Below are 24,322 nucleotides of genomic sequence, written 5' to 3'. Positions count from 1 at the left end.
ACCTAGTGACCTGAAAATCAATAGGGGTCATCTGCAAGTCATGATCAATGTACCTATGAAGTTTCATGATCCTAGGCGTAAGCGTTCTTGAGTTATCATCCAGAAACCATTTTACTATTTTGAGTCACTGTGACCTTGAAATTTGATCTAGTGAACTGAAAATCAATAGGGGACATCTGCCAGTCATGATCAATGTACCTATGAAGTTTCATGATCCTAGGCCTAAGTATGCTTGAGTTATCATCCGGAAACCATTTTACTATTTCAAGTCACTGTGACAAGTCACAACGAACATTTGTGAATCTGAAACATTTTTTTTTAATTTTGTCAATTTGCCAAAACGTGAAAAAGGTCCCTTTAAAAGCTCAAATGATTTCCGGTATTTTACCAAAAATATATATTTTATAAAAAATACCCGTATTTTGTTTTTATGTCTCAAGACACAGACACTTTCAATATGAAATTATGCAACTGAACTTCAATTTATAGCATAACCAAATATCATATATTTGATCCAACAATACTAAATAAAGATCTATGTACATGTGGCTATGACAATCAAACAAAATTGTTTTTATTATGTACCTTCATATATTTGGATAATTGACAAAATTTTGCCAAAAAAGAAACTGTCAACTTGCAACGATGAAATGATTTCATAAGATAAGCAGTACAACTGGAGTTAAAACAGAGGCAACTAACCATACGGGGAACTAAACAAAAGGCATATTTATTACCATTAATACTAATAGAACAAGAATATTAGTGAAACTGATGGATGCTCCCCGATGATGCGCTTTGTCAATCTATGTGTTAATAACCACCTAAAAAAAAATCTATTATTAGCCTCAATGACCTTGACCTTGACCCCAGTGACCTCAAACCTCATCAAAAGGTAGAGGTCCATGCATGGTACGTACATGGCAAATATGAATGACATCGGTAAAGTATTGAAGTTGCTATGAGAAACTGTAACAAAAGTGTGACGGAAAATCTATTATAAGCATCGGTGACCTTGACCTCAGTGACCTCAAACCTCATCAAAGGGAAGAGGTCCATGCAAGGTACGTACATGGCAAATATGAAAGAGATCGGTAAAGAATTGAAGTGCTATGAGACACTGTAACAAAAGTGTGATGGAAAAATCTATTATTAGCCTTGGTGACCTTGACCTTAACCCAAGTGACGTCAAACCTCATCAAAAGGTAGAGGTCCATGCAAGGTACCTTCATGGCAAAGATGAAAGAGATCGGTAAAGAATTGAAGGTGCTATGAGAAACTGTAACAAAAGTGTGACAGAAAAATCTATTATTAGCCTCAGTGACCTTGACCCCAGTGACCTCAAACCTCATCAAAAGGTAGAGGTCCATGCAAGGTACATACATGGCAAATATGAAAGATATCGGTAAAGAATTGAAGTAGCTATGAGAAACTGTAAACAAAGTGTGATGGAAAAATCTATTATTAGCCTCGGTGACCTTGAGCTTGACCCCTGACAGCGACCTCAAACCTCATTAAAAGGTAGAGGTCCACGCAAAGTACCTACATACCAAATATGAAAGAGATCGGTAAAGTATTGAAGATGCTATGAGAAACTGTAACAAAAGTGTGACAGCAGGAAGGAAGTAAGGAACTACAAACTGGCAACTATATGCTCCACCGAAAATATTTTGTGGAGCATAAAAATGTCATTAAATGTTTAACATGTTCTAGTTATGGTACAATTGTTTTCCAAATGTGTAGTCTCATTAGTGTTTTTAGTCAAGTTTAAAATTACTTTTTGCACTTAATTGGAAAACATTTAATAATTGGTGACAGATTATAAAGTGCGATGACTTGAGAGGAAGAGGATGTGACGAGTCTCGTTTTGAAATTACCAGTGATTCACGTCTACCATTTATGTGTTCACCTGGCAACAATCTCGCAGTTTCACCTCTCTATAAAACCAATATACAAAACACAAAAACCAATGTCACAAGCAGTCACATGTCAAATGGGAAAGCTGAGAACTGAAGGAGTTCCATGCCCACAGAAGAATATGTACTATAGTGGTGAACTCTGTAAAAGTTTTATGAAAATTGCATCCACAATGTTAGAATTGGGCACATAAGTTTGCATATATATAATTTTAAACAAATGCAAGTTATTCTTTAAAAGAAAACACTCTATAAAACATTGTTATTTTCAGCTGAGGCTCTAGCAGGTAATTATTATGAAACTTCGCCAACATCACAAGAACATGCGTAAAAAAACTCTCCAATGAAATTTTTATACAGTGCAATTACCCCTTTCAAATATAACTCAATCTCAAAAACTTGGAAATATGCACAGTAACTCTGGAAGTTTTCTGCTAAACATTTTACCAAAGGAAGCACATAAGCTTCTATACAAGTAATTTTAAAAACAGTCCATAACTCCTTAAAAATGACCTATGCCACACCCTGGAGTAAAAATTTGATGAAAATTGCACCTAAAGAATTTGTGACAGACAGATATACACATACATGTATGTAAGAGGAAAAAATGTTTACCAAACCAATATGAAGTTCAACATGAAAAACAGTTAATATTTGTTTATTTAAGTATTAATAAAATATTTACATTTCTAAGCTATTGAGAATTTTCTTTAATTTCTGGAATCTGTGAGACATAAATGCCAATGTATATGATTAACTATTTCACATAGAAAGATGTTTACTGTCACATTATCAGGACTAAATGCAAACATTCTCTGAAGACATTGTACCTGATACGCATCCTCACCAACAACCTCTAGATATTTCTTCTCTTTATAAAGAGCCTTTCCTTTAAGGACATACAGCACGAATATATCACAGATCACAGTGGCCTACAAATATAAATGCATATTATTAATAGCTTATTAATAGAGAAGCACTAGTATATCTATAGCACACAAAACAAGACATGTGTCAAAAGGGCAAGTATGATCCCTCATTTTTGCCTCAAAACTTTGCTAAAGTCAAAACAAAGCTGTTTCAGGCCTATTTGACTTTTGACCTATAAGTGCAACCTTGACCTTAGTTTGATGTAATGAGATAATTGATACACTAGACAATAAGTCTCCTTGAGGAAGTAGTTTGTGGTAAGTTGAATTGAAATTGCATGATGCATGACAAAGTTACAGCTCAAACAAGCTATTTTTGCCAAATGTGACCTTTGACCTTTAAGTGTAGCTGTCTCTTCTGAGGGAGGCAGACAGGTTTTACACATGAAAAATAGTTTATTCATGGATGTCATAAGTAGTTTATTATTTATTAAAAGAACATGATGAACGACATAGAAACAGTCTAAGCAAGGGGTTTTATGGCAAAATTTGACCTTTTTTTCTAAGTGTGACCTTGAACTTAGAGGTAGCAAGATTAATTAACATGTGGCATGTCATCTTATGACAGATTGCATATGAGAACAAGAGATGTGTCTGTCAGAAACACAATGCCCCCTCATGCGCTGCTTTTTGTTGTTGTTGACCTTTGACCTTGAAGGATGACCTTGACCTTGCACCACTCAAAATGTGCAGCTCCATGAGATACACATGCATGCCAAATATCAAGTTGCTATGTTCAATATTGAATAATTATCTTCCTTTAAAGCTTATTACTTCCCTTGGATTTGTATTTTTGACCTTAGACCTTGAAGGATGAGCTTGACCTTTTACCATGATGTGTTTGTCAGAAACATAATGCCTCCTACTGTGCCGCTTTGATTTATTTAACAAAAATATATAATTTGGCAGGTCAGATAATTATGTCCATTTAAAGCTTATTACTTAGATTTGTTTTTTCGACCCCCTGACCTAGTTTTTGACCCGGCATGACCCATATTCAAACTCGACCTAGATATTGTCTAGATACAACTTCTGACCAAGATTCGTAAAGACTGGACGAAAACTATTTGAATTAGGGAGCGGACACGAAAAGTGTGACAGACTGACAGACAGACTGAAAGACAGATTGACAGACTGACGGACAGTGCCAAAACTATACAGGGTATACCCCCTTTTCTTCGAAAGGGAGCATTACCTTATCTTATGATGCTTAACATTTGTGCAAAGTTATTTCAAAATCCATCAACATCAGGCAAATTTATGTCTGAGCCAGAAAATTAACCTTTAAATTTGAGCTTGAATGTTGAGCTAACGTGACATGTACACAACACATTGTCTTATGATGTCGGACATTTTTATCCACCTCTTTTAAATACATCTATATTTGGTAAAGTTATGGCTGAGACAGAAACTTTTAAGGTGTTATATTGCCCAATCCTACCTTTGACCTTTAAGTGTGACCTTGACCTTTGAGGTAGGGAGGCAGTTGTTATATGCAACACATTTTCAGCTGTTGGACTACAGCTGGAAACACTGACACCATTTCCCACTCAGAAGCAAAGTGAAAATAGCTTTTGCAACCAGCATAAAACTAGAACAGCCTGAGAGTAACTCGCATTCTGTTTAGGTTTTATGCTGTTTGCTGCTCATCAGTATCTAAGGGTTGGAAATGAAGCCTTTAAAACTTGGATCTAGTAAGAAATGCCTTTTATCAATTTTAAGTTTCAAAGGGAATACAAATGTGTGAAAATACGTATCTAAGTGGCAAAGGGTTAAATAAAAACAAGTGTAACTGACATTTTTTAAAATGTTCAGGCCTTAATCTTGTACGAAATAAATTCAGAGTGCTAATGTTATACTGCACATTAACAATATTTGGGCATTGAAATTATGGTAATTGCTCCTTTCTCAAATATTTATTGCTTGAAAAAAGATATCTCAATTTGGAGTTTTGTTTTGTTTTTCAAATGTCATTATAAAAATTATCTTTAAATTGGAATATTGAAAAATTATTATCATTTCAATCAAACAGTTGTTTGCTTCTCCTGGAAATTTTACAAAATGGACAGTTACACTACTTTAAACATTTCAGGCATATCAATTTCGAAAATTTGGTAAAACTATTATATCCCCACAAATATTGCCATTATATTTTAATATTATGTCACCAAAATATACAGAAAGCAATAAATACATAAAATTGCATACAAATATACAGATGTCTATTACATGACTTTGAACATTCATTTTTTTGTAAAATATAATGTAACTTATAGATAAGACAACAGAATATAAATTATGAGCCGAGAATTTGTATAAAAAAGACGAAATTTCCAGCGCATTTTCGTACCAGATTTTTATCGCGCCATTTCCCGACATTAACGTCAGCGTACACATGACTGATTTTCGCTGACGACGTTATATTTTAAGTAAAATTGGTTATTGAAATTTAAGATAAATCAAATAATTATACCCTATAGATATATATGTCATTTAAAAATAAATAGTGTGATATTGCAATATTTTAATAAAATCAATTAAATATTATATATTTGCTCGCAAATTTGTAGACAACAAAACATTTTATTTCCTAAGCAGGCTATCAAATTATATCTTACAATTCCCAATATTGCCAGACCGCTCCCGATGTTGATTATCAGTGGCTTCAAATTGAACTTTCCTGCCTGACCCTGCAGGGTCAAAATAAACTTTATTCCATAGGCCTTGAACAGTGTTCGAATTTCCGTTCCATTGTCCAAGAAATATCGTGCAAATCTGCAAAACATGCATACAACTGAAATGCAAGACTTCAATAAGTGATTTTTGAGATCTTTTGAAGATTGATCCATTCTCAGGGGTGTGATTTAAGAACCATCTCAGGGGAGAGAAATGCCCTACCCCCCATACAGGATTCAACAAAACTCATACAGCAAAGTTGAAAACTATTTGTAAGACCCTAGACCTTGTAGGCTGATGTTCACCTTGAAATTTTACCACTCAAAATGTGCAGCTCCATGAGATACACATGCATGCCAAATATCAAGGTGCTATCTTCAATATTTAAAAAGTTATGGCCAATGTTAAGATTTTAGCACGACGCCTACGGCGGACGACGAGCTGGCTATGACAATAGCTCGGGTTTTCTCCAAAAACAGACTTGCTAAAAATATAACCTTGTATAACCCTTGGCAATAGCTTGCATGTTTAAGATTGCAATTACAGCATTTCGTTCACTGCATTTTCTTTGTCTAACTAATTGTATGACACTATTGGGGGTCATACTTACAAATTTCTTACACAACATATGAATTTACATCTTGTGTTACATCAAAAATAATTCACAATAGTCATGAAGTCAACAGGAATTAAATAACAGTGCTAACAAACCAGGGCTTGCACTAAGCGGCGTACGGCCGTATATTACGCCCGATTATTGTTTCCATACGCCGATAACAAAAACCCATGACGTCCACTATACTTCCTTAAAATTGGTCATACGCCGAAAATAGCAACCCGTAACGTAAGCTGTCGATTAAAATAATACTTCAATCAACACTGCTTTCTGCCGACTCAATGTGTTTTGCACACGTCTCGATAAGTCTAAACTTCGCCTCCTTATATTTGATACCGCCCGCAGGTGATTAGCAAGTTTATTGTGTGTTGTTTATCTAACGGTTACACAATTTACCCCCGCGCGGATCGCAAATTGACCGTGACAAACCAGTCGCTTAATATTGGTTGCTTTAACAACACACTCGTGCCTATTTGCTCGTGTCGCATGTTGTCTAATGATTAGGAGATAATTGCTGGTTTGGGGCAGACGGCACGGTAAAAGAAAGACGGCAAAATAATTAAAGAAAAACAAAACTGATCAAAGTTTAATTAATGACGCAGATTCACTACCGTATTAGGTCCCGCGAGTTTTTTCAGTTTGTTAATCCACCGATAATTACGAGTAATAACCATCTTATATAAACTGGAATCACAGTTCATTTTCTATACTAACATGTCATTTTACTAGTCAGAAACATTCAGAAAACACATTTCCTGGATTAGATATAAAATCTCCGAGTAGAATTAAATTGCTACGCCATGACCTTCGACATTGCAAATGGCTGACCTATTGTAACATTCAACCCGCGTTCAGTTCAAAGCTGGCGATTCAAATTACAAGTAATGTTGATTCAATAATGGAGAAAACATTAAATGGATTTAACAAACATTTGATAAGGTTTGTTAAACCAGATAACAACAAGGAACGTTTGGATTATTAAAGTTAAACTGGTAAGGCATTTATAAAGCGTACATATTTCGGACATGTATAGTATTCGGATAAACAGTAATAGATATACTAGATGCTCCATCATGACCATTCATTAAGATTGTGTTTTGTTGCAAATGCAGTCATAGGGGTGAGGATAATAAAATGACAATAAATATGTGATGAAAACTTGCAACCGCACATATCTCAAATTACTTAAATGGGTTGAATGACTTAAATGTGTTATGATTATTAATCAATTAATAAATAATTTAATTTAGGTAGATTTTAATGAGAATTTATTGTTTTTACAAATGAACATAGTAAAATGATAGAAATAATAAATGTTTTGAAATTAACATGTTTTGTCGATATTGTTTGCACAAACTTATACCCTGATTTTCCAAACTTCTCCCTATTTTTAAAGCCTAGGGTAGTTTCCGCCTTGTTGTATGATATATCTAGTTACTTTCACAGATGTACAGTGACCCAAAATGGATGGGAAGAGTTTGTGATCATTTACGCAGTTGACATTCCGTTAACATCAACATTGAAGTTGTTTGGACTTCCAACATTTTTGAGTGGGACTTCCATAAGTAAAGGGCAGGAAGTCAGGACTTCCAAAATTTATTTCTTAGTGCAAGCCCTGTAACAAACATATAGTTAAACGTCGCAATATTGTGATATTTTGGTAAAAGTATTTATTACTTTCTGGTATCAAGCAATCTACACTTTGAACAGGTCATGTGTATTGTTATGGAGAAAATGGTTTTAAAAGCAATTTACTATAAAACTCCATATAAAGCACGGGGCCACTGGGCTTATGCCAGTTTTGACTCCAGGTGCATGATAGGAACAAACTTTGTAAAATCTGGTATTACAAGCCAAATATCAAAGCTCTGAGACTCATGGTTTCAGTGAATGTTTTTTTAAGTTGTTTACTATACAATAGACTGTTAACAGTCATGCATGATCATTTTATCATTTTTATAGAGGTTACTCTCTCCTACTTCTTGTACTGTACTTATACTATACAGAGTAACGTTTTCTTATCTGCTGATAATTCAGCCAGAACAGAAATGGAGCTTTGATATTGTATTGCAATACATCTCAAGAAGTAATTGTGAAATTAGAAAAGCAAAAAAATATATCAGTCCGTTGACAGACTAACTATACAAGTGTAGATAAATCAAGTTACCACTTGAGGCATGGACAGTTTTGCCCCCCTGCCGTTGAGGCATGGACAATTTTGCCCCCCTGCCGTTGAGGCATGGACAGTTTTGCCGCCCTGCCGCAAGATTTGAACAAACTAACTTAAGAACCACAATAAAATGTATCGCATCACAAATTTAACACCTGACCCTTGCGGTTTCACAGATAACTACAATGTACATGTAATTCTGTACTAATCATGAGACCCTTGGGGGAGGGGGGCAGCATAAAAACAAGAGGACCTGAAAGGCTCAAAGTTGCTCACCTGAGATAAAAATAAATGACCTGTTCTTTGCAGCCAAAGATATCAATAGAATAAAATGCTCTAATAAAGTTTCATGAAGAATAAACAACAAATGGCGGCTATGTTTTTCAACAGACTGGAACCATTTTTTAACTCGTCCAAGATATTATTGGGACAAATCTTCTGGCAAAGTTTCATGAAAATCCAACAATAAATGTGGCCTCTACAGTATTAACAAGGCAAATATTCATGACGCACAACGGAAGACAGACAATTGACAAAAGGTGATCACAAAAGTTCACCACATTCAAAAAATATTATGCTCATAAAGATTGTCACCATGTGTTAAGATCAGCAAGTGTCATTCAGATTGAACAAAAAATGTGACTTAAAGTATTCACAATGTTTCACTATAAATAACTGTGGTAGTGCAGGTCTCGTTCGCTTACGCAAGTGAACCATTCACAGGATGGTTACGTGTTATGTAACTTTGTGAGCACTTACGTAATACGGAAATATATTATCGAGTCTACAGAACGCTTATTTCCGGTCAGGATGACAATCTGACTTGTTATAATTCAATTAACTAAAGGCGTCCAGTCAGATACACCTGAATATACTCAAAGAATTAATCTATATGTGAAAACCAAAGCAGCTTTAACGAAAAAAACTAACTTTTATTCTAAGAACTAGGAAAACTAAGAACAATGACAGAGAATTAAGAACAGGTACAAGCCAAGTCTAAAGAATCTAAGCATCGTTAAAAATGAACAAATACAGCAAATATCTTAATGAATGTAAAAAGAAGTTCACAATCTGTCGAAAACTGATATAAATATTAGTTACTGATAGTCTAGAATGTGCTTCAAAAATTTAGTTTATAAAATATGTCTAACTTAATCTAAAGAACAAAATTTATGGAGAGTGGACAACTCCAGTGACTCAAATGTAAAAAATAAGAAGAATTTACAAAAGTTATTTCAATCAAACGAGTCTTTCTAATTTAGAATATGCCAAATAAAAATAGCTAAATAATGAGAATAATTTGGAAAATAATGCCAAAATGTCTTGATGCTGGTTTTACAATAATGTAGATTTTAATTGTTTCAAAATTCCCACCTTTTTCAAGAGTTGTTACCTTTTCAAGAAAGCATCAAGAAGTGACTGTATAAGCCATAACAACTTATTTTATACAGTTCTGAGAGCACTGGCAGAACAGTCTATTTTCCCTCAGAACATTTCATTTACAGATATTTTGATTGGTTAAAAATATAATCTCTACTTATAGACTAAAAGCATTATAAAAACACTCAAATCAACACTATTATTTAAATTGAACATAACCACCATACTTCAACTAAAATGTGCAAGCTACACATGCATTCAGCTATCAAAACACACCAATAATCAATGATCAATATCTTAGCTCAGGGGAACTCTGTAGGGGTTTTATCAAAGATGGCTTATCAGTAATAGTTCCCATTATAGATTAATTTACTACAAACTGATAACAAATGTGGAAAAACAATAAGTACAGATTTACACAAGAAATTACAACTTAGCCAAAAATGTCAGTATACTCGAAAAATATGCATTTTGAAGCATTTACCCTTTAAGTGTTTTGAAACCAAGGGGTCTATCAAATTCCAGCGCTGAACTAAAAATAGATTAGGGAACCTGAGTCAGCAGGTTAAACAAGGGAGTTATCTATTAGAAAGTATGTACAGGTTATCTTTCTTTAACATTATGGCTTATCAGATTCTTGTGAACTAGACTGTTCCCATGTTTTCACAATATACATATAGTGAAAACTGCCCCACCACCTGGCGGCCATGTTTTGCCAACCATCATGACCATTTTCGAACTCGTCCAAGATATATATAAAATCACTGTTTACAAAAACAAGATGCGTTTGTGAAACACAATGTCCCCCTATATGACGTTTGACCTTGTAGGATGACCTTGACCCTTCACCACTCAAAATGTGCAGCTCCATGAGATACACATGCATTTCAAATATAAAATTGCTAGCTTCAATATTGCAGAAGTGACATTACATGAGCAATTTTGACCCATATATTTGACCTTGAAGGATGACCTTGACCTTGACCTTTTACCACTCAAAATGTGCAGCTCCATGAGATACACATGCATGCCAAATATCAAGTTGCTATCTTCAATATTGCAAAAGTATTCATAAAATAAGCGATTTTGGCCACATATATTTGACCTCTGACCTTGAAGAATAACCTTGACCTTGACCTTTCACCACTCAAAATGTGCAGCTCCATGAGATACACATGCATGCCAAATATCAAGTTGCTATCTTCAATATTGCAAAAGTACTCATAAAATGAGCGATTTTGGTAACATATATTTGACCTCTGACCTTGAAGGATGACCTTGACCTTAACCTTTCACCACTCAAAATGTGCAGCTCCATGAGATACACATGCATGCCAAATATCAAGTTGCTATCTTGAATATTGAAATACTGCAAAAGCGTACATTTAATTAGCGATTTTGACCCATATATTTGACCTTTGACCTTGAAGGATGACCTTGACCTTGAGCTTTCACCACTCAAAATGTGCAGCTCCATGAGATACATATGCATGCCAAATATCAAGTTGCTATCTTCAATATTGCAAAAGTTATTGCAAATGTTAAATTGGCGCAAACAGACAGACAGACCAACCAACCAACAGACAGGGCAAAAACAATATGTCCCCCACTACTATAGTGGGGGACATAAAAATTATGATGATTAGGCAAAAAATGAGCCTGAACCATTTTTTAACTCAACCAACATATCATTTAGACAAACATTTTGACAAAGTTACATACAGATTGGGCATCAAATGTGACTTCTACAGTGTTCACAAGGTTTTTCTTTTTTTTTACCTAGTGACATAGTTTTTGATCAAGCATGACCCAGTTTCGAAATCAGTCGGGGTATCAATGGGACAAATGTTCTGACCAAGTTTCATGAAGATCGGACAATAAATGTGGCCTCTAGAGTGTTCACAAGGCAAAATGTTGACGCTGCACGACGCACGACGGACGACAGACAAAAGGCGATCACAAAAACTCACCATGAGCATGTTGTAATCAGGTGAGCTAAAAACAACAGATGTTTGTAAAACATGTATGCCTCCCAACTTAGCCATGATTGATTCAAAGATCCTTAGACTATTTGGAAAATTAAATTGCACTTCAAAACTGAATTAAATATCAATGCCCAGCACGCAAAACAAGTGCATGGCAATTTCTGAAAACATTTTTTCTCTTTGCAACTACACGCAAACAGTTCCTTATTAAGACTAAAGAAACTAGAAATACAAGAATGTACACGTAGGAGAGTAACTGTACACTTAAGACAAGAATGTACATGTAAGAGAGTAAATGTACATTTAAGAATAATTGTCCATTTCAGACAATAATGTAAGAGACTTAGTTTACACTCAAGACAAGAATGTAAGAAATTGATTGTTCATTTGAAACAAAAATGTGAGAGAGTAAATGTACCTTTAAGAAAAGAATGTAAGAGAGTAAATGCATACTCAAGACAAAATGTAAGATATTTTAAACAAAGAGGGCCTGAAAGGCCCAAAGTCGCTCACCTGAGATAACAAGATACAATTGGGACAAATCTTCTGACCAAGTTTCATGAAGACCAGAAAATAAATGTGGCCTCTAAAGTGTTAAGAAGGTTTTACTATAGCCATATAAGGAAAAATGCCCGGACCTTGGCAGCCATGTTTTTCAACTAACCGGCATCATTTTTTAACTCATCCAAGATATTATCGGGATGAATCTTCTGACCAAGTTTCATGAAGATAGGACAGTAAATTTGACCTCTAGAGTGTTAACACAATTTTAATATAGCCATATAAGGAAAAATGCCTTGCCTTTTGGAAGCCATGTTTCTCAAGTAAACATAATTATTTTCAAATTCATCCAAGATATCATTGAGACCAATCTTCTGACCAACTTTCATGAAGATTGGACAATAAATGTGGCCTCTAGAGTGTTAACAAGATTTTACTATAGCCATATATAGCCATATTAGGAAAAATGCCCCGCCCCTGGTGGCCATGTTTTTAAAGCAACCAAAACCATTTTTGAACTCATCCAAGATGTCAGTCGGACAAATCTTCTGACCAAGTTTCATGATGATCTGAAAATAAATGTGACCTCTAGAGTGTTAACAAGGTTTAACTATAGCCATATAAGGAAAAATGCCCCGCCCCCGTGGTGAACATGTTTTTCAACCAACGGTCATCATTTTTTAACTCATCCAAGATATTATTGGGATGAATCTTCTGATCGAGTTTCATGAAGATCAGACTATAAATGTGGCCTCTAGAGTGTTAACAAGATTTTACTATAGCCATATAAAGCCATATAAGAAAAAAATGCCCCGCCTCTTGGCAGCCATGTTTTTCAAGCAAAGGCTACCATTTTCGAACTCATCCAAGATATCATTGGGACAAATCTTCTGGGCAAGTTTCATGAAGATCAGAAAATAAATGTGGCCTCTAGAGTGTTAACAAGGTTCTACTAAAGCCATATAAGGAAAAATGCCCCGCCCCCTAGCTGGCGGCCATGTTTTTTAACCAACCAGCATCATTTTCAAACTCGTCCAAGATATATTTTGGATGAATCTTCTGGCCAAGTTTCATTAAGATCAGACAATAAATGTGGCCTCTAGAGTGTTAACAAGATTTTACTATAGCCATATATAGCCATATATAGCCATATAAGGAAAAATGCCCCGCTTCAAGAAAACGTAACCATTTTCGAACTCATCCAAGATATCATTGAGACCAATCTTCTGACCAAAATGTGGCCTCTAGACAGTTAACGAGGCAAATGTTGAGGCCGCACAACGGACGACGGACAAAAGGCGATCACAAAAGCTCACCATGAGAACGCTGTGCTCAGGTGAGCTAAAAACAAGGAACAATGTTGTACAATATTGTCAAGTTCTGTGAGCAGTCCAGGGGATTTAATTTGAAGAAAAAGCCGAATGATGAAAAGATTGACGTCACGGTATCCTAAAAGCTCACCATGAGTTTTTTTTGCTCTGATGAGCTTCACAAGTTTGCTATTTATATGCTTATTACAGTATAATTTATATCAGTTTTTCGCTTGAAATGTCAGGTGCGCTTATTTATGTTATAAAACAAAATACTTCATAACCCATTTTAAAACACTACCAAAACTGCGTTCACAATATTTAAGCGAAAAGTTTTATCATGTAAAACCCGTTGTGAGATATAATGTACATGTAAAAGGCATGCAGAAGTACCTGAAGTTGTAGCCAGGGGAGGCAGTGTCATTGGTATCAAGGCGGCGGAAACTGTACACAGGAATGCATGTATCCACCGCATGATCAAGGTTACAATCCCAAGTAATGAGGATTTGTATTACACCACCCTAGGACAAATTAATGTGCACATAATTATATAACTAGATGTGTGTATTCATATGTCAACATTCAACATGAATAAAAACAAACACTAAAAACAGGAATGCAAGGCAACAAGTATTGCAGCTATGAAGAACAGTTGCGTTTCATAAAGAAAATGTGTAACCATCTCACAGAAGACTTTTTTTTTAAGTATTTGAAGTAATTAAGGGATACATAAATAAAATACACTAACAATTTGTGTGGAGTAAGTTCGTATAAAACTAGTTTATTCTTTAAATTAAAACAAGAGCTGTCTCCATAGGAAGACATATGCCCCCAAAAGACACTTTTTCGAAACCTAAACGCAGATTTTGAAACAAGAACGCGGACCCTAAGTTCAAGGTCAAGGACAAAGGGGTCAAAATTTGTGTGCATATGGAAAGTCCTTGTCTATATACACATGCATACCAAATATGAAGGTTACATCTGAAGCGACGTATAAGTTATGAGCATTTTTCGAAACCTAAAGGCAAAAGTGTGACGACAGACAAACAGACAGAAATGCGATCATTCGGGGGCATAAAAATTGACATTGTAAGAATTCTTGGTAGGGTAAATAATTTAAGATACAAATTAAACCATGAGGAAAGTATGCATCACAAATTATGAATAAAGCTGAATGTAAGTTTAAAGTGTATGTTAACAATACTGATTTTACCCAAAGCAAATGGTCAAACAAAAAATAGACCAGTTTCACAATACTTACACTGTTATAATTTTTAGGTATCACATGACATGTCAAATTACAAAACAAAGCTGAAGGTGAACTTTCTTTTCCTATGTTACACAAATGGTGGAATATACCAATGATTATAAAGCAGTTGATTGTTTACATTCAGGACGGTTATAACAATGTTTGTTTAGTCAAAACATTGATAAGTAATTCTACAATAAACATTATAACACATAATGATAAAGAATAATTCAACCACATAATGTTTATTACTGTAAGTGAATATTTATAAATTTTATTTCATCTTAATAAATACGAGTTACCCATGAACATCAAAGTAAAGACAGTCTGAAGACTTAACATCGAAAACTGCTCAAAACAAAGATATAAATTAACCCCAGGATACAAAACGTAGAATTATATAACTATAACTTTCAGAGGCTATAATTTCATGAACTATCAAATAAGTTAAAAGGTGTGTTGAATAAACCATTAGACAAAGCACTATAAAAAATATAGTTCATGACACTATTAATATTGGTAATAATTTTATTTACAGCGAAAAACAATCTTGAAGAATTATTATAAACAAGTGAAAAAAAATATATATATATCACTCATACTCTCTAATAAAGAGATTTTAATATAATAGCATTTTATGTTATAAATCTTTATAATTTGTACTTTTTGAAACATTATTTAAACAAGTTGTTGTCAAACAAAAATGTTTGTTTTAATTATGTTGTTCCGCACTCTACAGTTCGTTTTTATAGGACTATGTAATGACAGAGTTTGATTTTAACGGTACCAGCTAACAACATTAAATGTTAAGCATTAAATTAAAAAATAAATTAAATGAATAGGTGGCAGTCACTTGATTATTATGATTAAGCTGGCTTACATCTATACAGTATTTAGTTTCTTACTTTTTTTGTGGACAGATGACTTTCATGTGACTTTCAATTTTTACAAAATGTTACATATCTAACAAAAGCAAAAGTTGAGTATTTTGCTTAAAATTTCTCCAAGAAATGACAACTTCTACTCCATGAAAACATGGAGGTATCATAAATTTAGTTTAATAATCAGACATTTGCCGCCAGTGGTTAATGACACCATGTTGCTATTTGGAATTTGTCCGCACAGTATCTGATCATATCCAGATAATGGATTTGTGCTGAACTCATTGTAATTGAGATCTATCAATAAACAAGATTATTGATAGAACTTTGATTACCGGTAAACACTACGGTAAAAATAAACGAAAAGTGTCACATTTTTTTCAAGCAATTGAATAAAAACAAGTACTTTAATAAACATATTTTTAAATATATTGTCACTTAAAATGGAAACTACCGTATATGTTTACTACTAATTTTAACAATGACATCTTGTGTTTACAATATTTTTCATAGCTAAATGTTCAAAACCTTGAAGGGTTTGAAATCACATGCGGCATTTCGTGGCATTATTAGAAATTTCATCACGTTCAGCCTCGTTCTGGAATTCTGAAAGTCACGTGACTTTGCGCCTATCATTTTTGGCCTAATATGTAAAGGGGCTGTGAAATGTATACAAACATGTGATATGAATTAATAAATAAACAGCTATGTGTCAAATAATTGTTAATGCTGTAACTGCAAGTAAAACATGCGCACAAAATGCAAACTTTGAAAATCATATAGATCTAAGTTATTATTTCTGTTTATTAAAACAAGTTAATTAGGACCATTGTCCAGCTAATAACAATACTATGAAAGAGCTAAATAAGGTGCCATTTTCTGCAATACCTGGGTACGTGTTCCATAACAATGTACATGTCAGAAAGCAGTTGCATAATAAAATACAAAGTGGTGGAAGAAATACAGATATAAAGAAGTTGTACCATATTGTAACACTATTGAAATGTCAATTTCAGACAGAAATATGTTTATTATTTGTTGCTCGTGTTGTGGTTTTCATACAAGCAAGCAGACCACCAAAATTCAAATCAAAGCTACAGTATCATATGTTACTTAACCCACATGACATGAAATTTTAAATTACTGTAATATGTACCATGAATTCAAGAAGGGTGTACACATTAAGGTAATTTGCAAACGAAGAAAGATAACAAACTCAATCTGCAAAACTATAAATAAATATTACACAATTTTGAAAATAACTACTACTTAAACAAATTATATATGGTTACCTTGACTGCAATATCAGAAAAAGTAGTGTCTGCATATTCCACAATATCATGGAGATAGAATATTGGGCAAAATTTGTACTTTGGATCGTTGCGGATAAAGCGACAAGTTTTTAGCTCTGAGCTGTCAATGAATCCTATAATATTTTTTCTGAAAAGAAGAGATGCATCAATAAGGGCTTGATAAGGTGAAAAACTTCATATGGATAAGTAGCGGTACATTCAAGTAACCATGGTGATGTGCTGAATAGTATTTTACCGAAACCAATTCAGTTTCATAACAGTATTATATAGACGAAAATAATCATGAAATCATACACATTTCTTTCCTTACTAACTTTTCAATGCAAGAATTTTCACAAATATAAACAAGCTTTCAAGCATTAAGACAACTGACTCAAACAGATATACAAATATTAAGATAAGAAATATTACGTGCGTGCACAATTTCACTCTAAGGTTATTAAATAATATTGTATTATATGCATGAACACATATCAAGGCCAATCAAAAAGGTGTGAGTTGTTTTAATTGATATGCAACGTGTCAATTTATTTCCTTTGAATATATGCACAAATATTAACTGAGAAAAACCACCACCACCACCAACACTGCGGAAATAAACTTTTTTGAATTTAATCACGAGTCAACCAAGATCAAATTTGTGGGAGAATTTTTTGTCAATCACCATTACGTATTACTTTCACAAAGCAAATAATGTAACATGACAATTAGCTTTCTCGCAAAATTTACCAAAATCTGAGACGGTCAGGACCAACTAGAATCTAATCATACTGTAATTACTCTTAGTTTCCGGACACTTAATAATAAATAATAATTTTTGTGTCCGAAAATTTACATACAAAAAATATTAAAAAATACAGGTTTCCAAAAATTAAGAGACAAAGACACAATTGTATAAAATTGTACAGACACTCTATTAAAACAAGAGCACCGCATAGTAGGTGCCAACGCTCGACTGTGGGTGCAGTTTTGAATATATGAAAGTTTGTCAGAAGGGACCTTGACCCTTGACCTAGTGACCCAAAAATGGGTGTGGCGTGTAGAACTCAAGGTGCATCAACATATGAAGTTTCAAAATTGTATGTAGAAGCAGTTTGATTTTAGAGCCTATGTTAAGGTTTTAGCATGACGCGGACGGCGGACGATGAGCTGGCTATGAAAATACCTCGGGTTTTCTCCGAACCACAGCCGAGCTAAAAATTATATATTGCATTGATGATCCGATACTGCAATGTTTATAGTGTCAATTGTTCTAATGAATAATAACACGTGCTTGTAAAATACCATGCTGAATAGTATCGATAACTTTTATATAGGTTCTACTTTAAGCTGTTGGATGAAATCATGGTCTATTACTGGTATATATATTTATTTACCTCTCAAGCCTTTTCATTAGAGATAACATTGTTTCATGCTGAGTACGCAGCTCACATTGTTGAAAAAATTCATACCAAATACTTCCCAAAAATAGAAAGTCAATTGAATAACATACAGTCGAAACCCGATGGCTCAAACTCGGTTGACATGAATTACTTATTGGCTGGAACTCTCCTTGAAGCACCGATTTTGTATTGCTATATACATGTATTCAAATAAATTTCTTTCGGATGGCTCTAATTTGTGAGGGTCGAATTTTCGAATGGCTCTAACTGTTTTCACAGTGCCTATCACAATTTTCACAGATTCTTTTGATCGTTTGGCTCTAACTCACTTCCGATCGCATTAAGCTGTTTATCCATTAGGAGCACTTGATTAAAGATTCGCCATAAGCGCAAACAAGTCATGACTAAATCGTTAATTGATTTGAGTAAAAGATGACATTTTGTATATAATCTGGGTTTTTTGTAGATGCTTTATTAGTATTTCTGGAAGGGCTGCATCACAATATGTTCTACTGTGAAACCATTTATTTTCACCAGCACGAAATTTCGTCATTTTTATAAAAATGACATTTTCGTCCGCACTAAAATTCGCAAATTTCTGACTATGAAAAAATAAAATAAAAATGCTTCAGTCAATATCCGATTTGTTTGTCCAAAATATATCGCAGTTGCCATGAATAGTAGTAGGGAAAGAGGGAGGACACTTGAGAGTCACTTGCAGGAGGTGGTGCCTGTTTGTAACATGTCAATATATTAGTCTTTTGTTATCAGGTGATCATTAATTGGCCCCATTTAGTGTATCATTATTAAGATTAGCGGATTAGTGGGACCGAATAACCGTTAAGGAGTGTTTGAAACAAGTGAAGCCAATTGCCAATTGATCTTATTCATTTATCACCATTGCCAAACTAAAAAAAATCTTAATTTTATCGGCCCAAATTAGAGAAGATGCGAAGATTATTGGTTGAAATTAGCAAACTATTTGGTCAATTTTCAATAAAGTTTCCAGAGTTTTGCATCTCAAATATTTGATCACTTTAAGTACAATAATTTTCTGAAGTGTAAAATCAACAGTGCATTATGGGACAGCGGTTTCATAGGGCACAGCTCAGATTTAATTGCAACAACCAATGGACCAATGTGTTTAAATTAGATTGAATGCAATAGGATACAAATTAATGTTTTATTGCGTCATACTCAGTCATTCGAAAAACGTGCTTTCCGGGGATATCCTGAAATTCGCGCAAAAATAAAAGTGAATTTTTGTAAACAAATACCCTCCGTTTGGATGGAACTAATCGTCATCATTGCTTATTTCTCTTTACCTGTTGCGTTTTCAATTGCTACATGTATCGTAAAACTTGTCAAAGCTGTCAATAATTAAAATATCGAGAGCCCATAAACGAAACACAGGTTATTTTACGAATGTATTGTAGTTAAACGCAAACAACCAAACACAAATCAACATGTTCTGTATAAATGTGTATTAAATGCGGAGAATTGTATATAAGTCAGGTGTTGATCACACATCATCATCTAAAAGTTTCATGCCTACCTGCAGGAAATTTTATATTCAAAATAATTCGTCACTTACAAAGGTCAGCTAAGGTGAAAAGCTGGTTAAACAGCAACACTGAACAAAACGATTGAATTGATTCCTGTTATTGTCTACAAAATTGACATTTTATTGAAAAACAACAACATTGTATGCAGATGAATATTACTGATTTTGTAGTGCTTTACAAAGTATAATCACAACAAATTTGACCCAGGGGCGCAACCACTTTTAATATAAGGGGACTATTTTCTAGAACATTTAAATGATAACGAAACACATTACAATTTTAAATACCAAAAATTAAACTTTGGGGCCTTGAGGTTTTGGAACAAGTCTATATATCAATAATGTTACACAATAATAAGTTGAAAGAAGGGCATAACTTTTGTTATTTTTAATCCATAACAATACTGTTAAACCCATGCACAGCTTCAAATGATAAGGAATTATCCAAGCAAGATAAAATGTTGTTCAAATAAAAATGTGTAGAAGAATTTCTCTAGAAAAATTTATGTCTACGGTCAGACAGACAGACTGATTGATGAACGTCAATGTTGATTCAAGTGTAGCACCCTTTACTTTGTAGTGTGGGATATGTTTGCATGTATTAACGTGTAGTTTTAGCAAAATGACAAACAAAACATTGTTTATCATTTCAATAACACAATGCACTGGTACCATTTACAGTTAAAAGAAAATGGCTAAATTCTGTATGTCTTCCACCATTTGTTAGTGATGTTATATATTTATATCTACCTGTACAGCAATATCATCAAATGACCTAATATTGGATGCACTGACAATGGTGCCAAGTTTGAATACAGGGCACTGGGGGTCCAAATCAATGTTGTAACGGCAATTTTGCAAATATGAGTTGTCTTTGTTATTTGGACTATTTCGCCTGAAAAATGTATTGAAACAAATGAAAGATGTAAAAAAATTGTGACAGCATATTGTATTAGTAATATTTTATATCAAGCATATCATGTTAATAATGTGTTACATACGAGAATGGCAGTTGTATGTAAAATATTGAGTGCATGGCATCAAGTAGTACCTCAATACAGCTGCCATTCTTATGTTCTTAAATCAATATCAGATTTAAAAAAAGATACTCTAGTAACAAACATAGCATTCAACTGTTTTTCTACAAGAATTTTTTTTCAACAAGAATTAAATCAGAGTTTACCCACCTTGACTAGTAAGATTTAAAAAAAAAACAGCCCCAAATAGGCAAGACTCACAAAACTTTTTTATAAACAAGGAAGTAAAAAAATTAAAAAAAGAAGGATAACAAATCAAAGTGTAAGTGGTGGTGGTAGTGATGGTTGTAGTACAAGTAGCAGTATTGATGGAATTGGAAATGTTCTTTTATACAAAAAATGTAATAATAGATTCTATGTGCATGTATATAAAGGCGCATACCTTTTAATACCAAACTTTGGAAATTCAATGTTGTTTTTGATGAGTACAGTAAAGTTTTCCGCAACACCAATAACCGGAGGTCTTGGACTGAAAAAAAGTTTTTCTTATTTCAACAATAAAGTGATTTTAATAACAACAATGGCTGTGTTTGTGAAACACAATGTCCCCTATTGCGCCGCTTTGAAGCCATATATTTTACCTTTGACCTTGAAGGATGACCTTGACCTTTCACCACTCAAAATGTGCAGCTTCATTAGATACACATGCATGCAAAATATATCGAGTTGATATCTTCAATATTGCAAAAGTTATGACCCAGGTTAAGTTTTTGGACAGACACACACACAATGACAGACAGACAGACAGGCCAAAAACAATATACCCCCGATCATTCGATCTGGGGGCATAAAAAGGCTACCAATTTGATATAATGTCAAGGTGTTTTTCAAGCTATCGTACAGTCATTACGTGGTCAACAGACTCCTCATACCACTTGACAAACACACCTATAGGCTGACAGACAGGGTGCAGCTGGGCAAAGCATTATACTCAAATGTCTTCAATGGAAAGCATATGTAGGTATGGTTCAGCATGCAATCTTTAACTCAAACTCAAATCTTATAATATGTTCATCACTGGGATATTTTAATACACCAACAAATTGTAAATAAAGCATACAACTATGTCATACCTTATATTTAAGCGTACCACAGTTGATAAGATGAAACCCTTTGTAAAATGTAATAAGTTGGGTGGATAAAAGATTGTTTAAAGACAAGGCTGTGTAACAAAGTATTACAGTTGTAGCTAGGTAGATGTGAGGTTGCATGACATGGATGGTTTTTGGATGTTCATAAGCAACAACTATTTTCAGTAGTTCAAGTGTTGTTACAAGTAAGGTAAAATCCAATTTAAACATTTATATTGAGATAATTTAGAAAGGGCCCATCAAGATGACAGTGGTATGTATAAACAAGAGGGCCAAGATGGCCCTAGTTCGCTCACCTGATAGGAGTCGGTTCATTCAATCTTTACCAAATGTCAAACTTGACCTAGATATTGTCCAGACAAACATCCTGGTCAAGTTTCATCATTATTGAACCAAAACTCTGGCGTATGGAGTGTTATTGTTTTTGTAAGATTTGACCTGGTTACCTATATTTTGAGTTGACCCCCCTTACAAAACATCAAACTTAATTGCTTACAAAAATAAATATTATGATCAAGTTTCATAAAATCTGAAACAAAATTGTGACCTTCTAGAGTGTTCACAATCTTTTCGTTACTATATAAATATAAGAAAACTGCCCCCCCCCCCGGCAGCCATGTTATTCAACTGACCGGAACCATTTTTGAACTCAACTCTCGTATCAAGTAAACAAATGTTTGACCAAATTTCATGAACATTGGGCCAAAAATGTGACTTCTAGAGCTTTCACATGTTTTCACTATATTCTGGCGGCCATGTTTTTTCACAGATCTTGACCATTTTCGATCTCGTCCGAGATATCAATAAAACCAATGTTTTGACCAACTTTCATGATTGGGCAAAAATTGTGACTTCTTGAGTGTTTACAAGGTTTCTCTATAGCCAAATAAGGAAAACTGCCTGCCCACTGACGTCAATGTTTTTCAACGGACCCAAACCACTTTTAAACTCAACCAACATTATCATTAAGGCAAACATTTTGACAAAGTTACATGAAGATTGGGCATGACATGTGACTTTTACAAGGTTATTCTTTTTTTTTTACCTAGTGACCTAGTTTTTGACTCGACATGACCCAGTTTCGAACTTGACCGAGATTTCATTGGGGCAAAGCTTCTGACCAAGTTTCATGTAGATCGGACAAGAAATGTGGCCTCTAGAGTGTTTACGAACAAATGTTAACGGACGGACGGCCGACAGACAAAGACCGGTCACAAGAGCTCACCTGAGCAATCAGGTGAGCTAAAAACAAATAACAAATTTTATGAAAGTTTGCTACACTTACGCTGACAAATTGCCATTTTCAGTTGGACACCAGGCTTGAACTTGGCAGACTTTGAATCCAGGATATCTTGATGAGTTAATACACTCTCCAGTCATATAACCTGCGGCAGAGACATTTGGCCTTTTTCTAGAGAACTTTATGTATGCAATGGTCAATATGAAGAAAACCAAACCATAAAATATGTAGTGGCCTGTGTATCATCTTAAATACATGGACTAGACTTATGTCAAAAGACACAGTTTTGCATCCCTACGGATGTAACAATTACATACTTAGTACAGCTTACTATAACAAAATTTTAGTTGAAAACTGTATGAGTGATTTTTGGTTAAGTTCACAATTAAGTCTGGTGTTGTGAGTATGTTGGGAGTGCTAACATCCATGCTTGTATCACAATTTTCTAATGATGTTACATGTATATGAAGCTTGTCCTTAAGGGTTAACCCGTGTACAGGTTGATGGACAGAATCACAATCTAGCCGATGGCTACATGTATATGCCTCCCAGGGTCATAATTAAAAAATATCATGATGCAAAATAAGAATTGTTTTTCTTTAATTGTTTCAAGGAAAATCTATATCAATTTACACTGATCAATGAACAAATGGCATATCTTATAAATAAGTAATTATAGTACCGTCTCCTGTCATCAGAGGTTGATCTTTAACACAAATAGATGGATCATCTGTGCAGTTAGCTCCGACAACATTTATATCCTGCAAGAATAAACACATGAGCTTCAATCTGTGAAAAAGGGGGTTAACCCTTTGCATGCTGGGAAATTTGTTGTCTGCTAAAATGTTGTCTGCTTAATATCTAAAATTAGCATTGTCTTCGATTTTTTTCAAAGAATATTATCAGAATAGCAATTCTGTGGCGTCTCATCTGGATCCAAACTGTTTGCAAAGTCCTTCAAAATTCGGTTCCCGCACTGAAAGAGTTAAATGCGTGTGCAAAAACACTTTCTGCTATTGTGATATTTTTCATTTAAATAAAGTCTCTTCTTACCAAAAATCTAGTTAAGACGGAAAGTATAT

The 24,322-nt window shown here is 34.2% G+C and overlaps 1 protein-coding gene across 3 annotated transcripts in view; it reads right to left on the bottom strand.

The window, feature by feature from the left end:
* LOC127856300 (P2X purinoceptor 4-like) overlaps positions 1-24,322 on the bottom strand; it is a 54,719-nt gene that overhangs the window by 13,679 nt on the left and 16,718 nt on the right. Inside the window, exons 4-11 of one of the 3 annotated variants that reach the window (XM_052392431.1) lie at positions 23,923-24,001; positions 23,286-23,385; positions 21,292-21,378; positions 20,623-20,767; positions 13,877-14,004; positions 5,464-5,620; positions 2,747-2,848; positions 1,878-1,937 (exon numbers count right to left, since the gene is read on the bottom strand). In XM_052392431.1, the coding sequence (XP_052248391.1) occupies positions 1,878-1,937; positions 2,747-2,848; positions 5,464-5,620; positions 13,877-14,004; positions 20,623-20,767; positions 21,292-21,378; positions 23,286-23,385; positions 23,923-24,001 (858 nt within the window). Of the gene's footprint in view, positions 1-1,877; positions 1,938-2,746; positions 2,849-5,463; positions 5,621-13,876; positions 14,005-16,905; positions 17,054-20,622; positions 20,768-21,291; positions 21,379-23,285; positions 23,386-23,922; positions 24,002-24,322 lie in introns of all 3 variants that reach the window. The other 2 variants (XM_052392424.1, XM_052392441.1) reach the window with 2 other exon arrangements.

Source organism: Dreissena polymorpha, chromosome 1, assembly GCF_020536995.1.
Source record: "Dreissena polymorpha isolate Duluth1 chromosome 1, UMN_Dpol_1.0, whole genome shotgun sequence".
In the NCBI taxonomy this organism is placed as follows: Eukaryota; Metazoa; Mollusca; class Bivalvia; order Myida; family Dreissenidae; genus Dreissena; species Dreissena polymorpha.
This window is presented reverse-complemented; position numbering and strand designations above follow the sequence as displayed.